This window comes from Haliaeetus albicilla, chromosome 19, assembly GCF_947461875.1.
Source record: "Haliaeetus albicilla chromosome 19, bHalAlb1.1, whole genome shotgun sequence".
Classification (NCBI taxonomy): domain Eukaryota; kingdom Metazoa; phylum Chordata; class Aves; order Accipitriformes; family Accipitridae; genus Haliaeetus; species Haliaeetus albicilla.
The window spans coordinates 28,943,617-28,967,668 of NC_091501.1; the positions used below are offsets into that span (position 1 = coordinate 28,943,617).

General features: G+C 39.4%; 1 protein-coding gene across 1 annotated transcript in view; it reads left to right on the forward strand.

Annotated features, from left to right (window-relative positions):
* The first annotated feature begins 2,701 nt into the window (after window positions 1-2,701).
* Window positions 2,702-24,052, forward strand: part of ARFGAP3 (ARF GTPase activating protein 3) — a 35,616-nt gene continuing 14,265 nt past the window's right edge. The window contains exons 1-9 of the mRNA XM_069806985.1: window positions 2,702-2,898; window positions 8,956-9,074; window positions 10,282-10,354; window positions 13,215-13,346; window positions 15,419-15,502; window positions 17,695-17,782; window positions 18,183-18,239; window positions 20,016-20,062; window positions 22,258-22,403. Coding sequence (XP_069663086.1) covers window positions 2,830-2,898; window positions 8,956-9,074; window positions 10,282-10,354; window positions 13,215-13,346; window positions 15,419-15,502; window positions 17,695-17,782; window positions 18,183-18,239; window positions 20,016-20,062; window positions 22,258-22,403 — 815 coding nt within the window. The 5' untranslated portion in view covers window positions 2,702-2,829. The remainder of the gene's footprint in view (window positions 2,899-8,955; window positions 9,075-10,281; window positions 10,355-13,214; window positions 13,347-15,418; window positions 15,503-17,694; window positions 17,783-18,182; window positions 18,240-20,015; window positions 20,063-22,257; window positions 22,404-24,052) is intronic.

A 24,052-nucleotide genomic window follows, 5' to 3' on the forward strand; every position in this document is an offset into this window, starting at 1 on the left:
TCTCCTAGCAATCAGCTGAGCTTGCAGTCTGCAACAGGAATCTGTCTAGCATGCACACCCACATAGTTGAATTGCAAACTATGGCCTTAGGATAGAATTGCTGTGTCAGTCCAGGTAGAGGCAGCGCAGTGTGTTTCTGAACACTATCAAGGGCTGATACACTTCTTACTTCCTAGACAGAGACTTGTGAGCTGTGTGTGCAAGGTGGCCCTGAACAGCTAGCAGCTTTTTGACATTCCAACTCAGGGGCAGAGAGGTACCACTTCCTGAAATAGGAAGCCAGCAGAAGACAGAAGAACCAGCCCCGCTATGGTGTTACTTGCCTGTGCTTCCCAAAGATGCACTTTGGGTCTCTCAGGTTGCCGCAGTGGCAGGAGGTAGCTTGCGTGCCATTGCCTGGGGAGGCAGCGGCGCAGCTGGAGAAAGTATGGGACAATAAGTATCCTTTTCTAGGATTGTGCCAGACAGGTCAATCTTCAGAATGACCTTGTTTTTCTGATGTTAATTGTTCCAATTTAACTGTCAAGATTGTACCTCTCCTGCTTTTTTTTTTTTTTTTTAATAGTACTTATAAAGATGACATAATGGATTTTTTTTCCTTTGTGGAAACTTGGCAACTCTTTCTCTTTGTGAGGCCAGCAGCTGTAGGCTGGAATGACAATCCTCATGCAGTCAGATGGGATTTGGCAAGTATCTCTGGAGGGAAGTGCGCTGTAGGGAGCACCTATGACTACAAAGGCAATGTTTTCCTGAAATGTAAACTTCAGTTGTAAAGGGAGGTCTCTTGATAGGCATTCTTGATCCCAAGTGATTGTGAAGGGGGTGATTGTATTTGTTGCTATGGAATAGGTAACAACTTATGCTTCTACAGGCTCAGATGTTTTAAGTCTAGTCTCCATGTTACTTGGCTATATGCATACAGATGGATTTTTGGACAGCTATCCTATACTTTGATCAGGCCCCCTACCTGTGATAGTGCCAGACTGAACAAAGTTAATCTGGAGTAAAGAAGTTGCTGGCCTGCTGGCAGCAAACGTCCACACTCTGAAAATAATCAGAGTAAAACGTTCGTGTGTTCAGCTGCCTGCCAGGATAACTAGTGACTGACTCCTGGTGATCAGCAAGGTGCTACAGGGTCAGGGCATGGCTCTGAGTTGCAGTGCTGAGGCCCCGCGCAGGGACAGCACGCAGCATATGCTCCAGCAGAAATCCCTGAACCAGTGCTCAAGACTGTGCTCACCACATGACTGCCCCAGGCAGAGTGGCCAGAACTGAGGCAGTAATGCGTCTCCTCACCCTGCATGACTTCCCCAGCTGACCAGTAAGAACTGGGGGTTGTCAGCTTCCATGGGGGACAGTGAACCTCCTGTACTTAAGGCACTGAAGGTGACACAGGTTTGAGGCCGAGGGTCTGAAGCTGGATTTTCATGCAAAGCTTTGAACTTGACTATTTAGATAACTCTATCTATGGCCCTGTTTTTAACAGAAGGTTAGAGCAGACAATCTCCAGAGGTCCCTTCCAACCTAGACGTTTCTGAAAGAAAATGATAAATTATAGAACTTTCGTCTAAACTCTGTTTTTTCCACATATGGATAACTATGCAGTCTTACCTGTCTGTGTCAGAAGCGTAACGGAAAAGGGGATACAGCCTTGCGAGCCTTGATGGTCTCTGATGAAGAAGAGTGCTAAGACACCAAGCTCTGAAGATCCTGTTATGGATCTGAGCCGAGTTCTATAGAGCCACAAAGTTGTCTTTATTCTGTTTTGCGAGGGCCGCCATTAAGGGCTTTGTTAAAGACTGAACCTTTAGTTCAGTGCTGGCCATGAGGGACCCGGAGTGGCCACTGCAGGACCTCTGCAGCATCCTGGCCAGTGTTCCAGCAAAAGGGTTCATTAGCCTGCCATCTCTGCCTTTGCTGAGCTTCATGGCCCGAGTGACATAATCCTCCTGTAAGGTGGAGTGTGAGGCAGACAGCTGTGACAGAAGGTCTCTGCACGCAACCAATTTCAGTGTGGTGTGGCACTCAAGGTTTTCCAAGTAGGGATACCAGTAAGTTACACGGTTCCTGATTACATTTCTATTATTCTGTTTCCTGTTCTGAGAGGCTTTATGATTTCAGATTTTCGATCTGAACATGCTGCTTTCGGAAGCAGTTAAAACCTGTCGTCTTTTTGCTCTGCCGGTTTGGCACCGACTCATTTGTCCCTGACTGCGTACTTTAGTGCTAGCGAGGAGCGGGAACGATGGTTTTAACTCCAATTTTCACCGAGCCCTTGAAACCTACTTGTTGAGTCCAAGAGCAGAAGCGGGTCTAGTCGCGAGCATAACAACGCGCTTTATCACCAGTCTCGAGGGGAATGCGGCTGCTTCGCTTTTTCCCCATCCAGTGAAGCAGCGTGGGGGGTGGTGTTCTTCCGCGGGTTTTCCTCCCGCGGCCCCATCGCCGCCCCGAGGGAGCGAGGCCACCTCCCGTGCCTCAGCCCCGAGCCGCCTCACGGCCCTCTCCCGCCTCGCAGCCTCCCGCTCACCGCGCGCCCAACGGAAGGCGCTGACGCAGCAGAGCCGCTCGTCTCCACGGCGACCGGGGGGTGGGGGGGGAGAGTCGCCCCCTCGCGCCACGCCGGCGACCGCAGGCCGCGCCCCGCCGGGCTGAGGGGGCGCGCGCTGCGTGGCCGCCTCCCGGGCGGGGCGGAGCGGGGCGGGGCGGGGCGGAGCGGAGCGTCCCGCCGCGGCGTGGGGCGTCCCGGCGGTGCGAGCGGGCGGTAGCGGCGGCGGCGGTTCTCCTTCGCAGCCCTCCCGCTTCCGCCCCCACCTGCCCCCCGGCGCCATGTGCGAGCCCAGCAAGCAGGACATTGCCGCCATCTTCAAGCGGCTCCGCTCCGTCCCCACCAACAAGGTAAGGGCGGCGGCGAGAGGCGGGGGGGGGGGGGGGGGCAAGGTCTGCGCTCCGCCGTTGTGACACGTCGCACTGCCGCCGGGGCGGGGGAGGGGGAGTGCCCGCGGGCCGCCCCGCCCCGCCGAGCCCCCGGCGGCCCGGCCCGGCCCGGCCCGCTGCCGGCGGTGCTCTGCGGGAGGGAGGGGGGAAGGACCGGGCAGCTCCCCGGCGGCGGCCGTCCCGGAAGCGGGGGCAGCCCGTGTCGCCGTCGAGCCGGGCAGCTCTGCCCGCCCTCCGGCCGCCCCGGGGTCCGGCCGGGCGCTCGAGCACTCACCGGGGGAAGTGCAGCTCCTCCCGGGTGCCCGGTGTCCGAGGATTGCTGGAAGGAGGCTCAGCGCAGCTGAAAATAAAAAGCGAGTTCCCAAACGGTGACAACGTCGCTTGTTGAATGTGGGGGGTTTTTCTGTTGTAATCAAAGAAGCAAAAGCCCATTGTGGCACAGCCGCTTCGGTGGCAGTGGAGGTTTGATGTTTTCTCATCATGTTGGACTCGTCCGGTGGTGGCTTCAATTTTCAGTGTTGTGAAGCCCGGTTGGTTTTTTAGTATTCGTTACGTGTGGAGGTGTGCAGTGGCTAGCTGGGAACTGGGAAAGGTGCCTCAGACTGCGAGGTGACATGGCAGAAGTACTGTCCGCAGTTACGTGCTCCTGTGCTGCTTTTTGTACCATCTGCTCCGTTGTATTGGCATTATGGTATATGCTGTGAACGTATCTGAAAAATACACTAGGAAACTTTGGATTAGCATTGTGAAGAAATGCCTTGGTTTTATTTTCTGGGAATATGAGTCTGGAGGTCTGTCTTTGGTCCAAAACTGACTCCCACACTTCGAACACAAATCGTTAAGACTGTACAGGCAATGGACATGCATCTGGTTTCTCAGAAAGCAGAGCTCAAAGATGAACCCTCACCAATTAGTTTTAGCACAAGCGTTCCTAAAACTTGCCTTTGTTCATCAAGAAAAGGTCCTAATCCCAACAGGAAGAGTCAGAGAGAAGATAGTCTACAGGCTCCTGAAATTCACTGGCACTGTGTTTAAGAGGTTGAGTAGTTCTGTAATGCTGTCGCGATGCTTTTTCTGTATTGGGATCACAAGAGGATCAGAAGGTACTGCCCATAGCTGGTGAGGATGGAAAACCCAAGGATGGAGTGCCTTGAACAGTTCTGGACTCGTCATTACTGTGCTTCGTTAGTAAGGTGGTTGTGGTACCTGTGGTTGCTCAGGCATATCTGTCTCTCCTTGCAGTCGTGTCAGGTGCTACATAGAAATTTAGTGCCAACGCTAACAAAGCAATATTGGCACAGTGTGTGCTGCCATTCAGACTAGGTCAGTTTGAAAGAAGTAGCTCAGGTGCAGATAACTCATATTAGCACTGCAATGAAGCCCACTCTTACTGACCGATAACGACAGAGAGGAAGGAGAATGGGAAACATCAACAGCTTAGATCTCACAACTCTCCCATGCCCATGTATCTGACCAGTCTTCTTAAGTAAAAGTTGTTGCTGCCATCAGTTTATCCTCTTGTGTTTGATCACATCTTGTTTTGTGTCCTTTCTCTTGTGTTCTTCTTATGCAATCTGCCCGTTTTATTTGTAGGGCTTTTCTGCTGGGAAAGAAAGACACAGGAAGGTGCAAATATTGGCAAGGTTCTGTATCAGAAGCTTAGTAATATGCTTTAACTGTGTTGTTTATACAGTTTGGGAAGAACTGGGATCTCTTCTATGCAGCATCCGGGTTTACTGACTGCCTACTATAAGGCATGTACACTTACACTGGGCTAGGTGCTCTGCAGTAGTTCTTGGTGCACATGAGCTTAGGAAAACAATTCTCATTTAAATGTACAGTTTAGTTTGTGGATTATAGTGTGTTTAAACTGGTATTTGAGTAATTGTCTTGAAATTAACATATCTGTAATTTGATCTTAGTTTCCTTTACTTTGTGTAGCATGAGAAATAGCTTTTTTTGAGTTCTTGGTGTGTCTTTGGGTATTACGTAATATAGAGCTGCCTGACGACACTTATCAAACATGTTACAATTATTAAATGGGATGTATTTTGTACATATAAAAATGTTCATAGTCCTTAAGCTACCTGGTATTGTTGAGTGTTTGTAAAGCTCACCTGTTTTGAAGACTTGCACCCTGAGGCTGTGCTATATAGTTTCTTTTAATCTGGCGTAGATCTGTTTCTCCGAAACTGTTAGTTTTTTATTCGTTTCTCTCTGGTTCTTTCTATTCTTTTGTTGATGATAGTATTTGTGTCTGTGCTTGGTCACCCAGATCAAGGATCTGAACTGGCCGAAAACTAAGCTTGCGTGTTGTGGTGGTGGTTTATCAGTTGTTCAGTTTTGTTATTACAGTGTGTATTGTAGGTGTGGTTTGTGTGTGTGTTGGAGGGCAGGGGTTTTTTTGCCCCAGAGTAGAGTGTAGTATATAATGTCTCACTTAAGTCTAAGACCACGACACTTCCAAAATGGGCAGTCCTGTCTTCTTCCTGTGGCAAGCACTCCTGTTCCCTCCCTTATATTGGCATTATTGGTCATGCGGCTGTGATGTGAGTTGGACCTACCTTTGCTCTGAGTCAAAGCAGTGCAGTGCTGGTTTCCAGTAGGATCAACAAGTGTGATTACTATTGCTGATGCAAGGGAAGGAAAGCATATCTGGATGCGGTGGCTGGTAACTAAGAGAGTAGCTGCTTGGTTTTAGATCACCTTCGACCAAGTATGAAACTGCCTTCTGAGTTTTAGCTGGTTTAGAGTTGATGCAGCTGTATGGTAGCCTTGCATGCTAGGAATGGCAAGCACAAGGAGATGCGGAGCTACCCTGTGGCAGTAGCCCCGCTACGTGGGAGGTTGGAAGTGTCTATGTAACTGTCAGCTCAGGGATAAGCTTGCTGAACCTGCTCGCCTCTTCCAAAGTGCCAAAACTAACATTTCTATAGGCTATATATTATTATGTTTCCATATCCAATAACAATATAAACTATATATTTATTTATTAACATGGGTATCTTGGGCAAGATGGATTTAATGACCGCTTGCTGTGGATTATACCTGAGTCTTTGTGTTTGCTGAGGTACAAACATCTTGATTAGGCCTTTTGCTCTTATTTTCAAAGTGACTGTTACTGAATTTAGGCTGTCCTGAAATACTTTAACACAAAATAAGCAAAAAGAATTCAATTGTGTTTTACAAGCAGTAACTTATTTAAGCATTTCCTTCAAATTGATTTTTATAATGATTTTGATATTGTAGTTGTACCTACATCAGTACGGAAAATACACTTGATCTGTTTCTGAAATGGAAATGATTTTGTGGGATGGCTCTGAAATTGGGTTTGTTTTTGGTTTTTTTGGGGTTTTTTTTGAATTCTTGTTACAATTTCTGTGGTGGGAAGCACTTCAAAAATTGAGAAAACTAAGCAAAATGAGTAAGTGTTAATGACATATGCTTCTATTTCTGTTGCATAGCATGATGGAAATGGCAGTTTTTACATTACTTTCACAAGAAAATTAGATGTTCCTACTTGCATCACAATCCTAAAAGCTATGGGTTTTATGCATATGAATAATTTTCACAGGTGTCTGGTAAATAGCAGATAGAGAGTCCTGCGTGAGTGAGATACTGAGCTATACTGCTTTGTGGCAGCTAGCTTCCAAGGTGATGCAACTGACTTTTAAGATGTTGAAATTAAGAAGTGCTTATAATTTTACCAGGGAGGGGAGGAGAATCTTTAGGGATGTTTATAGCTGAACATTTTTAAACATGGGATTTTTTTTTTTAACCACCCACTGATACTCAAGATTCCTGTTTCCTATTTGTACTCCAGGTGATTTCCACAAGACTTAGGACTGTAAGCCTGCTTTGCTCTCCTGTATTAGAAGCGAGGCTGTGCTGTTCTGTTAGCTTTGGTTTCAAGAAGAATATTCTCCTGTTTTGTTGTCCTCCTCCTCCTTTTGGCCTTGTAAGAAAAAGCCTGAAAATAGCCAATTTAAAATTAAGACAAGGCTCGTGTTGTTTTTTAAGGAAGTACTTCAAAGAATGGAAAGAATTGGAAAAAAAGAGAATTAGTTCTAACTACTAAAGGCAATGTGTTTTCTTAGAAATGGCATACGTGAAGTTACTCATTCTTCCTTTTCCCTAACTCCCTCTATATCATTATTCCACCTGTGCTTGATTGAGGGGCACCCTCTAATATTCCTTTTGTCACTCATTCTCTGTAGCTTGTATCTTATTTCTTCTTTCTGCTGTACATCAGTGAATGACCCCATTTCCACATACGATATGGGATGCATAAATGACTTAACATTAATAAACATTAAGTCTCTGTTGAACGAGGGGACTTGCACACACAGAAACTGCGACCTGCATGCTTTCTGTTTGTGTTACCAATCATTAGCCTACCCGAAGCTCAGGCTTAAAATGTTGATGTGTCAGAAAAGCTAATGCTGGATCTGCTGGGGAACTTGCCTGTGCCTGATAAATTTGGACTGTACAAGCTTAAATAGACCCACACTAAAATGAGGAGTTTGGCCTCAAACTGCTCCTGGGTGTGTACTTGATTTAATTTGGGTGAATGATAGGTGAGCTGACTTGAGTGCAAACTCAGGTCTTGTTTGACTGGGTATGTACAAAAATATAGAGACAAAAATCTCTATTGAGTTGTATGAATGGAGTTTCTAGCAAGGAAAGTTCTTAACTTTTTATTTTTCCAGCTTGATGAGGAGGTGCTGGAAGCATTGTGGCCTGCGTGTAGGGTGTACTGTGTGTCCCCAGCTGACTTGGAAGAAACTTTTTTTTTTTTCCTTCTACGTATAGCTAGAACTTCCCTTGCTGTCTGAAGATGCATTAGAATTATAGGAGGATGTTAAAGGATAAAATTGCAGATTGGAACTCCATTGATTTTTGTGTAAAAGCTTGTCTCTCTTGAGTTAATTCTTAGTAGATGCCACTGACTGTACCTATAGATGGATGCTTTTACTGTAGAAGTACTTCTTTGCAGCCTTTATAAATACCACTGAAAAAGCATTGATCAGATAAAGAAGTGCTTTCATACAGGAATAGACGTGTGCACATGGCATTTATAAGGAATAGCTGTTTCTGTTTAAATTTGTGTTCTTCCTTGCATTTGAAAATTGATTTGTATCAGATAAATTTTTTGTTCTTGCTTTCTTTGGCCAAAGAAGCACAAAATTCAGAATAACTGACACAGGATGTGAAAGTTGTGGCCTGCAGACTTGCAAAGTATATGAGATATAGACACAGATACCTCTTGTAGTTTTAGTTGAATGTTAGGAGTCTAATGTGGTGGCAGAGGATAAGAAATTCGTGGTTTTGTCTATGCAGTAATTGTGGGCATATTTGCTTTTCAACCGGTCTGTGCTATGGACAGTTAAAAGGTTGATACAGCAATACATGTATGTGATATATCTTACAAATAGTCATGTCTGGCAGAGAGGGCTAGGCTAGGCAGTACAGTGTGGACGCTTTCTTCACACAGCTGGATTTCAGAGGCTTGCTCTAAAGGTCAAGGATTCTATTTATGAAAGTAGCTAATGATGTCATTAGTGCTGCTGATTACTGCAGTAGCATGTACGTTCTGAGGAAAGAGTAGGCTCAGTGGTACGTCATGAAGAGAGCCTGCCTTCAGGAAAATATTTCTTAAACGCTTTCATATTTCAGAAGTGCTGGAAGTACTGCATTAAATGTGTGTTCAAACTAGACTGATGTAGGTTCTCTGACCTGGTTTCTCAACCTGTGGTCCCTGTGTACACGGGTTATAGTTGGAAACCGGGAAGGCATGCAGTCCTGGCTAGTTAGGGCAAAGACACACAAGTGTGAACAGATGGTGTAACTCCTCTTTATATTTATAAAATTAGGGTAATATGAAGTTGTCATGTCAACAAATACTGTAAGGGTGAGTTAATTAAGCTTGATCACTGCAAGGGTGTTAGCATGACCTATAATACAGCTGTAAGATGTGGTTATGCTCAAGTCCTGTTACCGATCTTTATTTTCTTTAAGGTGTGTTTTGACTGCGGAGCAAAGAACCCTAGCTGGGCAAGCATAACATATGGAGTTTTTCTCTGTATTGATTGTTCAGGGACCCATCGATCACTTGGTGTTCATTTGAGTTTCATTCGGTAAGTAGTTTGTATATTTTTATAGTAAAATGGCATCTTTTAATGTTTTTGTTTGTTTGTTCAGATACCTGCTCAGAGAGGAAAACCCATTCTTCTCTCAACTGCTGATTCAGACCTTTTTAATGTTTGTATTGGCTTTGATGTATCTGGTAGCTGCTTGGGAATTTGGTAAATAGATAGGGTTCAGCAGAATTTGTACCATGCACCCATTCCCATTACCTTCTTGTTGTGTTAGTAGCGCGCATTTGTTGGCAGGTCTGTTTCTACATTGGAGATGATGAAAATGAAGAACGGAGTAAGCATGTTGAAGTGTTTTATCATTCCTCCACATCAAGACTGAGGCAAATATTAGTTTATTATCTTCAACAGTGTTACAGTGTATTGATCATAAAGCTAATCTGACCCCCAGCAAAGCTAGTTCAGGCAGCTAAGTAGCGTTTTGCCAGTTTTGCTTCCTGAAGCAGTTCATGATGGTGTTACCTGACTGCTAGTACTGGGGTGCTGTGAAGGGCTACCCGTTTTGGCAGCTGTTTAGCTCAGTCAATCAGTTGGTGCAGTAAATCTGCACCCTGACCTTGTCACATTTCAGGTGAGTATCCTAACTGATGGCCTGTGGGCCTTTTTGGCCTAATAAATAATTACATATTTCAAATGGAGGGTTCTGCTTGAGGTGAGTGAGAGCAATGTGTCCAAGAGTGGATTGCAAATAAAAGCAGCCATTTTCCATCAACTAAAATTCTTCCTCTGCTGCCTTTTCGCGCATTACAAGAGGCCTCTAAAGAATCTGTTCCTAATGATCACAGTATTAATTCTCCTTATACTCACTGAGCTCCAAATTTTTGTTGTGATATGACACGCAAATTGTCACTTTGTCCATTACATGTGATTGTCATCTGCTGTTGACAGAGTTAAAATGTGATTCCTGAAAATGTATCTTACTGGTGCTTTTTAAAAGGGAAAACCTGTCAGCTAGAGGGTGCATTTTTTTCAAGCTTTTACAGTTTGAAAAACTGTGGCAGTTCTACATGGCTTTATTAATTTGTTTTGCACATAATGTATTGTCACAGATTTTTTTTTTCTATAGATGCCTGTTTTTCACATTACAAAAAAAAGGGGGGGGAGAGAAACACTTTACAAAAAAAAAAAAAGGGAAGAGAAATTTTAAATGGCTTTGAAGATAACATTAAAAATGTTTCCTTCTATTTAGATCTACAGAACTGGATTCAAATTGGTCTTGGTTTCAACTGAGATGCATGCAAGTTGGAGGAAATGCAAATGCTGTATGTACTCCTGAGAATTTGCTTTGCACATTGAAGCTTGTTAGGCTTGGAAGCTATTGTCTGTCCTTATCGACTCGCATGTTGGACATATTTTTATTTTTCCAGTCCATTTCTCTCTTCCTCTTGTTTTTAAGAATTCCTTTGAATGCTGATTTCATCCTCCACACTTCTTGCAACTTTTTCATCTTGGTATAATCTGGAAATGTTTTCTTTTTTCTTGAAAGTCATTAATAGAAATCACTGAAAAGGCCAGATCAGATTCCTTGTCAATACATGTCTAATGTAACAGGGAAACGTTGACAGCTGCTGAAAGATGGCTTTCTAATAGCTTGTAAACCTAGCTTATGAGTATCTTCCTGTGACTATGTTTCCTTACATGGTTTATGAAAATATCATGCCAAAAATGACACTGTCAAAAGTCACACTGAAGTCAAGATCTGACTTATACCTGAGGTACAACTGAAGTCAAGATAAGACGTGCTACACTGTCAGAGAGGGAATAGCAGTGCTTTGGTTTGGGCCACTTCATATTGGCTGTCACTTTCAACTTGATTTTTTATGTACTTATGAATAAGTTTTTTACACAATATTTTTGTAAATTGAAGTTATGTTGACTGCTGTATTGTTCTCAATCTCCTTTTAAAAAGAGGATGTTTTCCTTTGTCAACTCCTTTGGAATCTTGCTTGGTTTTGCATGTTTTTTTCAGATTGACCATCAAGAACTGAGATTGCTTCCCTAAGTTGACCCATCCTGCAACCACCATGCAACTTCCCTAAGCAATTTCTGCTTTTCTTCTAATTCCCTGAATGCTTACCCCTTATCTTTCTTCATTTGTGCTTTGTCCTTAATGTTGTTTCTTTTAAGAAACTTCACCCAAACTTGCTTTCCATAGGCTTTTTCTTAACAATTTTCTTAGCAATCTACTTTCCTTAAGTCTAACACTTTAATATTCTGCTGGTTTTTTTTCCTGTTTCCATACAAAAAATGATTAATTCAGGATCGTTATTATTTATCTTCCACTTCTGCATTTTCCAATCAAACCTTTTTCTTTGAATAAGGCATTCCATTCAGCAGGTCACTGTCTCTGTCTTGCAGATCTAAGCAGTTGCATGGTGTCCTCTCCCTCTTTTTCTTCTGCCTGTCCTTTCTAAGTTACACCTTTCTGTCTTGAGTTTCTGTTATGCCACTTAGTACATAAAAATCACAGTTTTGGCTAATCAGAAGAGAGAGATTTTGCATGAAAAATATTTTCTTTTTTAGCCAAAGGCTTAAAAGCTTTGGTTAGACGATATAAACTTTGCTATACAAAGGGTTTAAGGCAGTTGGAAAGAAGAGACGGCAAAGTTTGAAAAGTACTTCAGTTAATCTTAGAAAGTATATTACCAGAAGAATAACAGTAAACCTTTATTATTTAATTTTATGAGTTTTTGTCTTTCTGTTTGGATGTCACTGTTTCCTATCATACATTGTACCAAGAGATGATATATACCCATAGCCACTCCTCAAATACCTCAAATTCACTAAGGCCTGTTTTGGATTGCCTAGGAAGATTAATACCTGAACCTTTAAAGACCAGTTTAGTAAAGTGTCTAGATATTTTAAAAAGTAAAATTAACATTTTTCTTCTAATTGCATTAAAAAACATTCCCTTTTTGTTTCAATTAAATGCCAAATTCTATTTTTACTAACTACTGTTTAGAAGCACTATCAGATTAACATTAATCCTTTGTATTCTGTAATTGTCTGATGATGCTGAATCTTGGCTAACAGCAGTCCTGAGCTTCGTAGCTGTGTATCAGATTGCTAGAAAATCTGAAATGTTAATTCCTTTTATTTTCAGAACAAATCTCTCTGATGATTGGAATTAGGGTTTACAAAAAAAAGCTCTGATATCAAGTTCATAGGTGTATGTAATTAAATGCAAAAATGCAGTCTTTTTGGTATCTGTGATGTTCAAGACTTTCTGTTGTAATCACTGAAGTGACTGGCATTATCTCTCTCCCACATGGTTGTTGCTTAATTTTTATATGAAGCCTGGTACTTGTATGCTAGATTTATGCTTTGCAATTGCAGCATATTAGGTCATAACCTTAGGTTATCTAGACTTGCTGATCCTATCAGAAACTTGTTTATTATTTTTTACTGTAATAGTCTGACATGTTCTTCCATGCAAGAATGTATGATATGATTTGCTAGTCAATTATAGGTACTGAGAAAATGATTTTTTTGTTGTTGTTTTTTTATCTTTCAAACACTTGTGGAACTCTGATATAAATGTATTGATTTGCTTTTGGTTTAAGATCCTAAATAAGAATAAAATTTTTCATTTATATATTTATATTTTTTATAAATACACAAGCATATAAATATATATGGGTACATATATATGTGCATACACACTTTTCTTCTGAAGGAAGACCATTTTTATACAGTCATTTTGATGCTATTGAACATACATTGTTTTCTCTAGCATGCTAGAGATGAAGCCAAGCAATGCCTTTTAGAGTATCAGGAGTGTCCTTTGAAGCACAGGTATTGGCAATCAATTTTACCTCTTCCTTTCTACACTTAATTTCAGAACTAGGATTCTTTGTATATGATGGCAAGCTTGCATTTGTATATGCTTTTAACACATCCCACTAACGTATTTGTTTTTTCTGTTGTTTTATTTATATGTAAAGAGGTTGCCAGAATGGAGTTTTCTTTTTATTTTGGAAATATACGTGGACTTCATAACTTAAAAGATTAGAACTAGGTAGAGGAGCACAGTATTTTGCTGCATTGCGATATATTTTTATGTTAAATGACGTTAGTTTTTAAACCTGTTTCTCATAGCATTTTCTGTGTTCTGCTTCATAGTCTGCTTTTTTCCATCAACATGGATGCACAACAAATGATAGCAATGCAAAGTATAACAGTCGTGGTGCTCAGCTTTACAAGGAGAAGATTAAATCTCTTGCAACACAGGCAACAAGAAAGTATGGTACTGATGTGAGTAGTGTGTGTCCTGTGTCATTCAGATTTCTGAAAAATTTTGTCTTCTTTCTCCCTAGAGTCATTTTAAGTTTCTAATTAGTAATGCAAAAGATTATCTGTCTTGGGGAGGTACTGATACACATTGCAGTGAATAGGCAAGCTGGAGAGTAAGCTACTTGTAGCTTACCTTTTTTGTTTGGAAAAATAATATTAAGACAGAGCTCAACTGGGTATTTCAGGTTCATTTCTGGGTTATTCAAAACGGTAATTTTTTAGCATTTGCAGTAACTTATAGGAGTTCTAGGGAGAAACTTCAGGTATTCTACAAAATGGAAATTTGTTTGTTTGCAGGTGTGCTCCAAAATTATATTAGTGGTATTGCATAACAAAAATGTCAGCACTTCTCCATGAACGATGTAGTGGTTTTATTTTTGCTTATCTGGAACTGAATTATTATTTAGAAGTACAGCATGTAAAAATGTAAAAGTGCTAATGGAATTAACTACAAAATATTTGTACTTTGGGATTTGATTTGAACAGGTAAATAAATGTGTGGTTTTCCTTTTTTCCCTACAAAAATAATATTGGAAAAATTGGCAGGTTTTGTATGTCCTGAACTTGTTGTTCTCCATAAAAATGCTGAAACAGTTCATGCATACTGTCAAAACATTGTTAGGTTGCTGACAGGAAGACGTTATTAGAAAAGTATGCAGAATTAGTTTGCTGAGGTGTTAAATAAGTTTGACAACAGTTCTCTTCTGCATACACAGAAAGCATGCTTTGATTGTTTAGTTCAGCTTGTTAAAGTCCGTGACTGATTCATTTGAAGTTGATCAGATGAGTGGGAATTAAAAGAAAAACAAGAAAGCTTCGGTTTTTTTCTAATCTATGCATCAAATTGCATGAAATTTAATGGATTGTAATTATTCTGTGTTATAAATGTTATAGACAGTATAGTTCACATCACTAACTTCGGAGAATATTTCTTTTGACTTACTAAACAGCTTTAGACGTAAAACATGTTCAAGTAAATATAATATACCATGTGGATTTAAGTTGAGAGTAAGTTCCCCAAATGACACTTTGAAGAACTGTGATTATCTGGCTTCAATTACAGATTCCACCCAATTGTTTGATATTAATTATGTATTTTTTATTTAAAAAAATTAATAAATATATTTCTTAATTATATACTGCAAACGTAAGTGATCATGTGCTATCTAAATTGCTGAAGTAAATTATTCAGTTAATTCGATTTAGTACCAGCCATCCCCTCCCCTGTCACATTTTAAAAAATTTCTTCTCTTAACTTACTGGTAGAGTCAATTGTTGAATGATGAGGTAAGCTTGCTGCACATTCAGTAACCTTTTTGACAGAGGTCATTCTTTTTGGTCATGTATCTTTTGCACATAGTAGAAAGAACCATGAGAAGTTATTTGCCTGTGAGTAGCCTTGGAGTGCAGATCACAGGTTATCGTCCTGTCCTGCACGATGCTAAGAACGATCTGTGGCACTGCGGGCCCTCCAGCCTGCCCTGAGATCAGGCGTTGCTCAAAGCTGTTAGCATCTTGCAAAACTGTGCTTTAAGTGTAGCACAGGTTTTGGGAGTCTCAGACTAGGTGGGAAAATTCGTCAGAGTTCCAGGCCACACTGGTACAATTCTGACAACTGTTTCCAGTGACTGCTAGTGTTATGTTTTCAGGTTTTTTTGCTTTGGGCAAAGCAAGAATATTAGAGAGAAAATACCTTATATGAGAATATGAAAAAACTTACTTATTATAAAGGTCTAGTGATACTAAATATTGACAGTATTATTGTAGCAGAGCTTATACTGAGCATTTCGTTAGGAGGGAAATGGGTAATGTGAAGGAACACATCAAAGATGTATGAAATTAAAAAAAAAAAAAAAAAGGAATGTCATATATTGAAGCTTGAATAAATTTGTAAGGAAAATTTATGTACCAGGAAAAAAAAAATCACGGAAATTTTAACCTGGAAAAAAAAAAGTAGTTATAAGTGCATTTGAAAAAAAATATATTAATGGCGTTATCCTGTAAAATTCTCTCGCTTTCTCTCCTAATTCTAGCTGTGGACAGATGGATGTGGAATGCCACCTGTGTCACCTCAAAACAAAGAGGAAGACTTTTTTGCATCCCATGTTTCTCTCAAGGTATAGATTACCTGTATTTAATTCTTGTTAGCTTTCTAAACACTTAGGTTAACTGTGTGCTCTGTGATGAAGATTAAACCCTGAAAGAAAACCTTATAGAGAAAGGGTAGGTCAGTGAGTTAACATTTATCTGCTTTTCCTTCTGTGGGTCTCAGAATTCTTCCTGGATGTGAACCACTTTCTAAGGTGATAATTTAGGATGACTCAGTAGCTAAATGTGGAATTAAACTGTGGGGGTTTTGTATGCATACAGTTCCACTTGGACTCATGATTCCTTGCTTGGGAGTGCTCTGATTTAAATATACTATGTGGTAACTTTGGTTTTTAATCAGTAGAGTTTAATGGTTCTTAAAACATTTGCTAAGCAGAAGCTTTTTTCTTCCTCCAGAATACTTGCATCCTCTTTGAAAATGTTAAAGTAGCTTTCTGAAGGCTATGGCTACTGTTGGTTTTCATTTTGGTTTTTGTTGTATTTGTGAGGTTTCAAAAATGGTGCATTTTAAAGGGAAATTCAGCCTTTTTGCTACTTATTTGTTTTATTTTAGGAATTTCTACTTCAGCAAGTATTTGAATGTCTTATAAAAATTAATTTCAGCATCTTTGAAACAGTGAAAGAGTATTTACATTTTACAGACAGGGAAGATTGTTGTATCACTCAGAAATGGTCATTGCCAAGACCAAAAAAATCAGTTATTGTGAATTCTAGTGTCTTCACCAGAAGATCATCTGTCCTGATAGTAGAAAAATAAATGGAATATTTCTGTTTGCAAAAGGCAACTTGGAAGAATGCTTGCAGTTGAGTGGGAAAAGCATGAGCTGAGATGTAGGGTTTAGGGTTATTCCATGCAGGGCCCGGACAACAGGACACCAATATGATGATTAAAGTCGCCAGTTTATTGAGCCTAGCTAATCATTCTTATACAATTCTCTAAGTTGCCCAGAAGCTCCGATTGGCTGCTGCATGCAAGCATTTGGTGTCCACGCACACAAACATAAAATGTGATTGGTTATATCGATACTGTCCACGCGTATAAACATAAGATACAGTTAGTTATACTGACTCTGTACACGCGCATAAACACAGGACATAATTGGCTATGTTAACTAGAGCATGCGAAACTTGTCTCAGTCCAGTTGGTCAAGATAAGCCCCTGAATTGAGGTTGTTTGTGCCAAGTTCCCTTTATCGTGGAATGTGCACCTGCGTTTTTCTAATTGGGATCTTTCTTCTTCTATCTTCTTGTTTATTCTGTTCAAGGCCTTCTAAAGGTGTCTGGAACGCTCTTGCGACCATGAGCTACTTTCAGGCCCAGTAACTAAGTTCCATATAATTGAACCCTACACTGAGACAAGCTAAAGAGAAAGAAGTTTAAGCAGAAAAGTGTTGTAAATATTTTTGTGGTTGAGGACAAGAAGTAGGAACTTGATAGAAACCCTCTTAAGAGAATGTATGGGTAGGATAAATTAAATTTTCACAGCAAACTTTTCGGGTAGCTGCAAAGGCAGGATGTTAGAGACAAGCAGTCTGGGTACCTCAGGGCAAAAGATTATTTGGGTATGGATGTTTTGAGACAGATGTCAGGAAGTTTTGAGATTGAATAAACATGAACTGACAGTGGCACAGCACTGGTGGAAAAGATAATACTAAGCTGATATTGTTGTGACCAGGTCACAAACCTGCCTGTAGGGGAGGATGTGTCTGAGGGAAGTGGGAGGACTCATGAGGAGGACTTGGGAGGACTGCTCACAATCAAAAATTAAGTGTTAGAAAATTGGAAGTGCAAGAGCTTAGTGTGGGGAGAAGGCTTGGTGATTGTATGTAAATAAATGATCCAGATTTCCTGTACTGTATTACTGTTATGAATAAAGACAATAGCCAGCATACAATAAATAAATCTAAAGTACAATTTAAATGCATATTATTTTTTGGATGGTAAACATACTGAAATTCCTGAGAGGGAAATACAGGCGCTCAGGAGCGGTTTGAAACCAGCTCTTTTTTAATAAGGGTAGGCATTTCTTGTAACTTTAATAACTGCCCTTCTGGGAACAGGTTTTAAACCTAGAAGCTGTAGTCATAAGAATCCAATATTAAGTAGCCAGTGATGCTTAGGCAATCTTTGAGCTTAGTGCTTGTATTTATTTGCTGTATTCTATTTTGTGTGCACTTTTGATTTTATAATTTTTTTCAAGGCAAAGAATACAGAGTGGGTGTTATCAGAGCCAGAGCCAGTTTCTCTACAGCAGAAAACTTCAGAAAATATTCCAGAATGCTGTGAAGGTATGACTGAATCTTTGTTAACAATAAGCTGCAGCTTTCTGGTAGTCTCTTTGTTTAGGCTCTTTATACCCTCCTTTTATAGTTAAATAACCTAACCATGCTAGTAACGCAAGAATTTTGGAGAGGATGGACTTTTTAGAAGAGTTATGCTAGAATGTGTGGGACTGCATGTTCCTTCAATAATGTTTAATAGAAATCCAAATTAAAATTTGATTCAAAAGATTTCAGATGAATTTGGGTGCCTGCTGCTCTTTTAGTAACTGGTAAAGCTGTGATAGAAATAACACATTACACTATATGTATCAAACAGTACCCTGAGTACAGTGAGTTGTGTTTTGGCATTTTAAGCATTCTAAAGAGCCTTCTGATGTTCTTACCCTTGTTATTCATTATGTTTTAGGACCAGATCATGGACCAAGTGTTGATTGCCTTGGTACATCACCAAAAGCTGCATTAGGTAATGAGTGTAAGCGGAAAAAGATAGCAGCCAGTATAGTGTGCTTAAATATTCATTTGTACAGGGAATGTATGACTGGGAAGAGATGTGGAATTCTTACTTTAGTATCAGTGTGCATGAGTTAGTTGAAACATCTGAATTTGTATTACAACTTCTGTTAAACAGTTTACTCCTTCTGAGAAATCAATTTTAGTCAGTGTTCGTCCGGGTTTATCTATCTTATTTTAGCTGACCTGATGAATTTAAATGCTACAGGTAGCACACCTAATAAAGGTGACCATTAATGTTTTACACCTCCTGTTAGACTGCTTTAAGTTCTGCATTTGAAGCACGTGGGTAGAATAGAGCATTGTGCTGTGATTAATGGCCTGTTACTTATGTTAAGCAAACACATCTTGTACTAATAGTTAGTCTTTAAATGTAGATGCAGTTTTGGCTCCCTTTTCAGAAAACTGAGCACAAAAATTTAGACTGGAAAAATCTTGTATTAGTAATACAATATCTTCAACGTCCAGAGTCTTAATTTACTTAACACTGAAGAGTGTATCATACTATAAGTAAGTAAAAAGAAGTTGAGGAAAAGAGAATAGAATAAAATACATCAGTGATTTATCATTTTGAGGATCATCCTGCAGGAGCAGGTTTCTGAAAGTAAAGAGTATTGATTCTCAGCAGCACAGGGGTGGTAAAGAAGTGGTGGCTGGGACTAACTCAGTAGTACTTCAGGAAGATATGGTCATCTTCACTGTTTTATATTCACTTGGTTGGGTCTGGTTGTGGTTTTGGGGGTTTTTTTTGAGAGCTGGAGACTACGAAAAATAGTTAACTGCGTACACTTCCTGGTTTTCTCATTTGTATCTTTAACATGTTCTCATAAAGCAAGGGCTTTTCTTGCTTGTTTTGGACATCACAAGTTGTATCTTCTATGAAGAATCTCTGTCGTGTGTATGCCTGTTTCCAACCAAATTTCAGCTCGAACCGGTTTTTCTCTATATACAAGTATTCAATAGGAGTTGTTGATTGAAAACTGCTGATTGTGGGAGATTTACCTGGGCTCAGGGTAGCTGTCAAGAAGGCACAGTACAGTGTCTTAAAGAATGTAGTGAGTCCTACTGGGGTCTCATTAAAAATATCAAGATTAGGAGTTGTGTCAGACCATGCAGAGCAGAACATAGGTTCATTTCTATGTTTCAGGATTTAATACAAAGCATTAAGACTGGAACTTTCAAACTTTATGTATAAATCTAGACTCCCAATACTGTACTTAGGCAATTGAACAAAGCTGTTCAATCTAGTGTTAGAGTATGTTGTCCCCACGGATAATGCTTGTGATTTTGTTTATGATGATACAGGTATGTTTTATCTGTATCATTGGTGGGTTTAAACATAGCCAATACCTTTCTATCCAGGAAACAATTCATCTTGGAAATGGTGTGGGATCAGGTGGACCTCTAGTCTGATTCAGAATAGCAAGGCCTGCATTCTTGGTCTGTTTACTGGCAGGTACCTACAACTGAAAACTGAGCTGTAATTTTATTCCTATTGTATTTGCAAGAGATGCCATATCCTCCAACAGAGGCAGTTTCCCACATTTTCCTGGAGATATTCACAGTTCTGTTCCCTGTAACTCATTTAGTATCTCAGTCTCTTAGTGCAGAAACTGTTAAAATAAATTCCAAAAACTATTTTGTGGCTGATATTGTGGAAATTATCTTCTGCAGTTCTGGAATTAATAAAATTGTATGTCAAGTAATGTACATTTAATAACCCTTGCAGACAACACCACCTTCATAAAAAAGAAGCCAAATCAAGCTAAGAAGGGGGTAAGTGTATATAAATAATGCATATTTTTAACTGTATTATAGATCTCTAGAAATATGTAGATTGCAATATGGAAATGTATCATGTAAGTTAGCACTAAGCAGTACTTGCATCGGTAACAATTTATGAAACTAAAATGGAATTGAAAACCATTTCTATATCAAAACATTCAGTGGTCTGTTTGAAAATGGATTACTGTTAAGATGAATTTGTCTAACAGGTTACTGTTATTATGTAGTAGAGTGCTTCAGATCTGTGGGTTGTTTTCTGATCTCAGATAAATTCTAAGTCTGTTTACATGTATATTGCTCAGTGAACTGTCTAGACATCCACATGCATATCTGAGTGTCATTGTCTGTGTGCTGTCTGGACCTGAACAGCAGGTGATATTTTTTCAAAAACGAGTAAAATAAAAATGTCAAAGCATATATTGATGTCAAGATCTGTATCCCACTTCTCTTCAGTTCTTTTCACAACCATTGTCCCTGTAACTCTGCTGGTGCCCTGTAACCTTCCTTCTCACTTGCTGATACTGGGTTGCAGGGCTTCTTGAGGCTTTCACCTGTTAGTTGGCACTGAGATCTTTTTGTAGCAAATCCTGAAAATAGAGGGAGTTCCAGCAGCACTTTTGAGTGGCTAAACGTGCATGTGGGGCGTAATCTGTCAATACAAAGTGAGTTTGAGACATTCAGACCTGTATTTCTGGAGCAGTCCTCATCTGGTACCACACAGCACTATGGTATTTGGTTGTAGTTATAGATAACTTGCAGCTGCATTCAATTCAAGATAGGTTCAAGATAGTTTACAGACTTATTTCTGGATGGGGACTTAGCACTTTCTTAGGCATCTGGTCTCTGTAAAGAAGGCATGAGGAGAGTTGAGTGTGTCAGAATGATGGTTCAAGGAACCTGAAAACTGAGTAAGACAGCTCAAGTTAACTCAAGTTAGCTAGGAAAAGCTAGGGTTTGAATGTATGGCTCTTGAGGCCCATGAAACTAGCCCTAATATTAGGCTATTAGGGTGATAATATGTTACAGAGAGTCACTTCTTTTAAGTCTGGGCTGTTGTATGGCAAAAGATTTTGAAGGTTTATTGGAGCAGATTAATTTAGATTGAAACCTATTATTTCTTGCTCCCACTAGAGGGCCCTAATACGCAAGAGGAATTTCTTACTTTAAGTGGTATATGCAGGTATGTTCCCTTACAGCAAGAACAACATAACTGGGTTCACAGATGCACATACAGTTTGTGAACAGTAGTGTCAGAGCCTAATGCTGTACGTACATAGGCCAGAGCTTTTACATGAAGACTTTAAAGTATTAAAAGGTTAAGGGAAATGTGAAAATTAATATTGCTGCAGTGTTGCTGATGAGGAGTTAAACACACAGGAGACTAAGAACAGCAGTTTGAGTGCTGTGCCACCATCTGAATCAGCATCATTGCATCTATTCGTATTTGTAGTATTAAGTGTTTTCAAATCTTTGATAATCAGAATGAAAGAATATGTATCCCTGTATTGAAGTAATATGAACTAGAAATAGCATTATTTTAAAAGAACGAGTGCAAAACTGGAACCTCTCAGCTGATGTGTTTATCTAGAAAAAGTTTACAATGCTTTGTCACATGCAAAGGCTAATCATGCATATACGTATATACAAAACTTGTATATTGCTCTCCTACCATAAATCAGAAAATACCTATGTATATGTTTATTAAAAATATGAATAAATCAATATTTAATCTTAAGATAACACAGTAGCACTGGCCAATGAGAACTAAACCAAGAATCTTTGCAACTTCTAAATGTAAATTGTGAATTAAGTGAATGAGCACCAAAGGGTTCCATTGCAACAAATTTTGTTATGTTATACCTATGCAACAAAATCATTATTAAGAAACTAAAGTTGTGCTATATATTATAATATTTATTTGAACATGCCAACCTCTGAACAATTAAAACTATAATAGTTTCATTACCCTGAGATGCTTGACTGCAGAGCTAAATAAATTTGTAAGACTTAGAAGGGGCGTGTAGAGGCTCAAAACATGAAAAAATATTTTCTCTGCTCCAGATTTTCATTGTCCTGAACAGTGTATAGTGTTTGCTGTTGCATTCAAAGTTGACTGTTAAGTCAGTTGAGGTGATTGTCTCAGTTATAATGTTGGGGCTTTTGTTTTTGTTTTTCAATAAATCAAGCTTGGTGCCAAAAAAGGTGGTTTGGGGGCACAAAAAGTGAGCAGCCAAAGCTTTAATGAGGTTGAAAAACAAGCACAAGCTGTAGATAAAATGAAGGAACAAGAGGATCTTCATAGCAGTAAGAAAACTGAGAAGGAAGAGCCACTGTAAGTATGAATTATATATACAATGGTAAACCATGAAGCCTAATTTCACATTAATGAAGTAATTGTCAACATTTTAAATACTACCAGAGATTAGGTCACACAAATAAAACTTCAGTTCTTGGTTTAAAAAATAACAAACAAATGTGGATGAGGTGGGCTAAACAGTAATTCTGCCATTGCCCTTTTTCTTTTGCCATTAAGTATATGTTTCTACAGTTGATGATTTACTGTAGAAATAGCCAAATGCTATCTTTAAAAATAACCTTAGTGTTATTCTTATTTAACACAGAAAATTAGGAGTCATTCTACTGATACGTGTGAATAAAAAGTGAAATAAATCTAAAATATGTTAAATTTAAGTATTATCACAGAAGACTCTTGCCTCTTGAACTTTCTTTACCCCGTGCTAGTTACCTAGTTTATTTTCGTGTAGTGAACTGAATACTGTTTGAAACAGTCTTTCTGAGAGCATAGGGAACATACAAATACTCAGCTTTATTTGTACTTACTGGGCAATAGTTTCTATGCTGAAGGCAAGGGGGAATTTAAGTATGGCTAGAATCGTCTGCTTAAGTTTCAGCTGTTTTATACTGGAACTGCCTTCATTTTCACCAAAACCCTTTGAATATTTTTGTCTGAGGTCTCGAATCTGTTAGTCCCTCTTAATTAATAAATACTGAACCCTTAAAGCTCAGAGGGTGCTGTTCTTGGTTCCTTCCACTACATTTCTCTGCTACACGTTTTTGATTTCTAACATTTTGTTAGTTGTCATCAAAAGTAGACTATTAAAGAGTTGGTTAGTGTACACTTTTACTGTTGTAAAGTTTAACATCCTCTCTTAAGTGCTAAGATGCATCATTTTTATAACCTATTGAGAAATTTTCTGAATTATTACATAATTACAGGATCAGTTGGAGCTCACGGTACCAAGCTCTTTGGTCTGTAATCTCCTCCCTACTCCTTTTGCTCACTTTTATGTAGCCTCTGCAGAAATAGATGTTTTGCGTGCATTGAAAATATTAATCACAAGGGAATAATTCATTTTTTCTGAAGTATTTTTACCACAAAGTCATGCTTTTCAGTGCTTGCCAAAAACTACCTGTAGAGTGACTCGGAGGAATGGACTACTAAATAACAAGAAAAAATGATTGTTTATTATTATTTGTTATTATTCTTTAATGATATTATTCAGTTTGGAAGAAAGTCCTGAGTAGTGATTTGGGTTTTGTCTCAGAAATGTCTATATAGATCCAAGGCAACCTTTAGTGTAAGGTCGCTACAAGCTTTCTGCAGTGGCCAGGATCCTCTAGAAATGTCTGCAAACATGAGAGGTGCACATACACCTCAGTTTATAGATCCAGTCCCAGTAGAGGCAAGATAACTGCATTTCCCTTGAGATTAATTTTTTGGATTTTTAACTGTAGATGGCAGTATATACCAAAATTAAAGAAGGGTGAATACTTTTAAAATTGCATTTGCTTCCAACTAATTTGTGTGGCGGTTTTAATTTTAAAAGTTTGAGGAATGACCTTTAGTAAATTAATTCAGTGTGGCCTTGTTACATGGTGGGAATTGAAGCGATGCTTTTATAGTCTAGTACTTAGAGTCCTGAGGCTTAAAACTTAAAATGTGATTTTATGATTGGTACA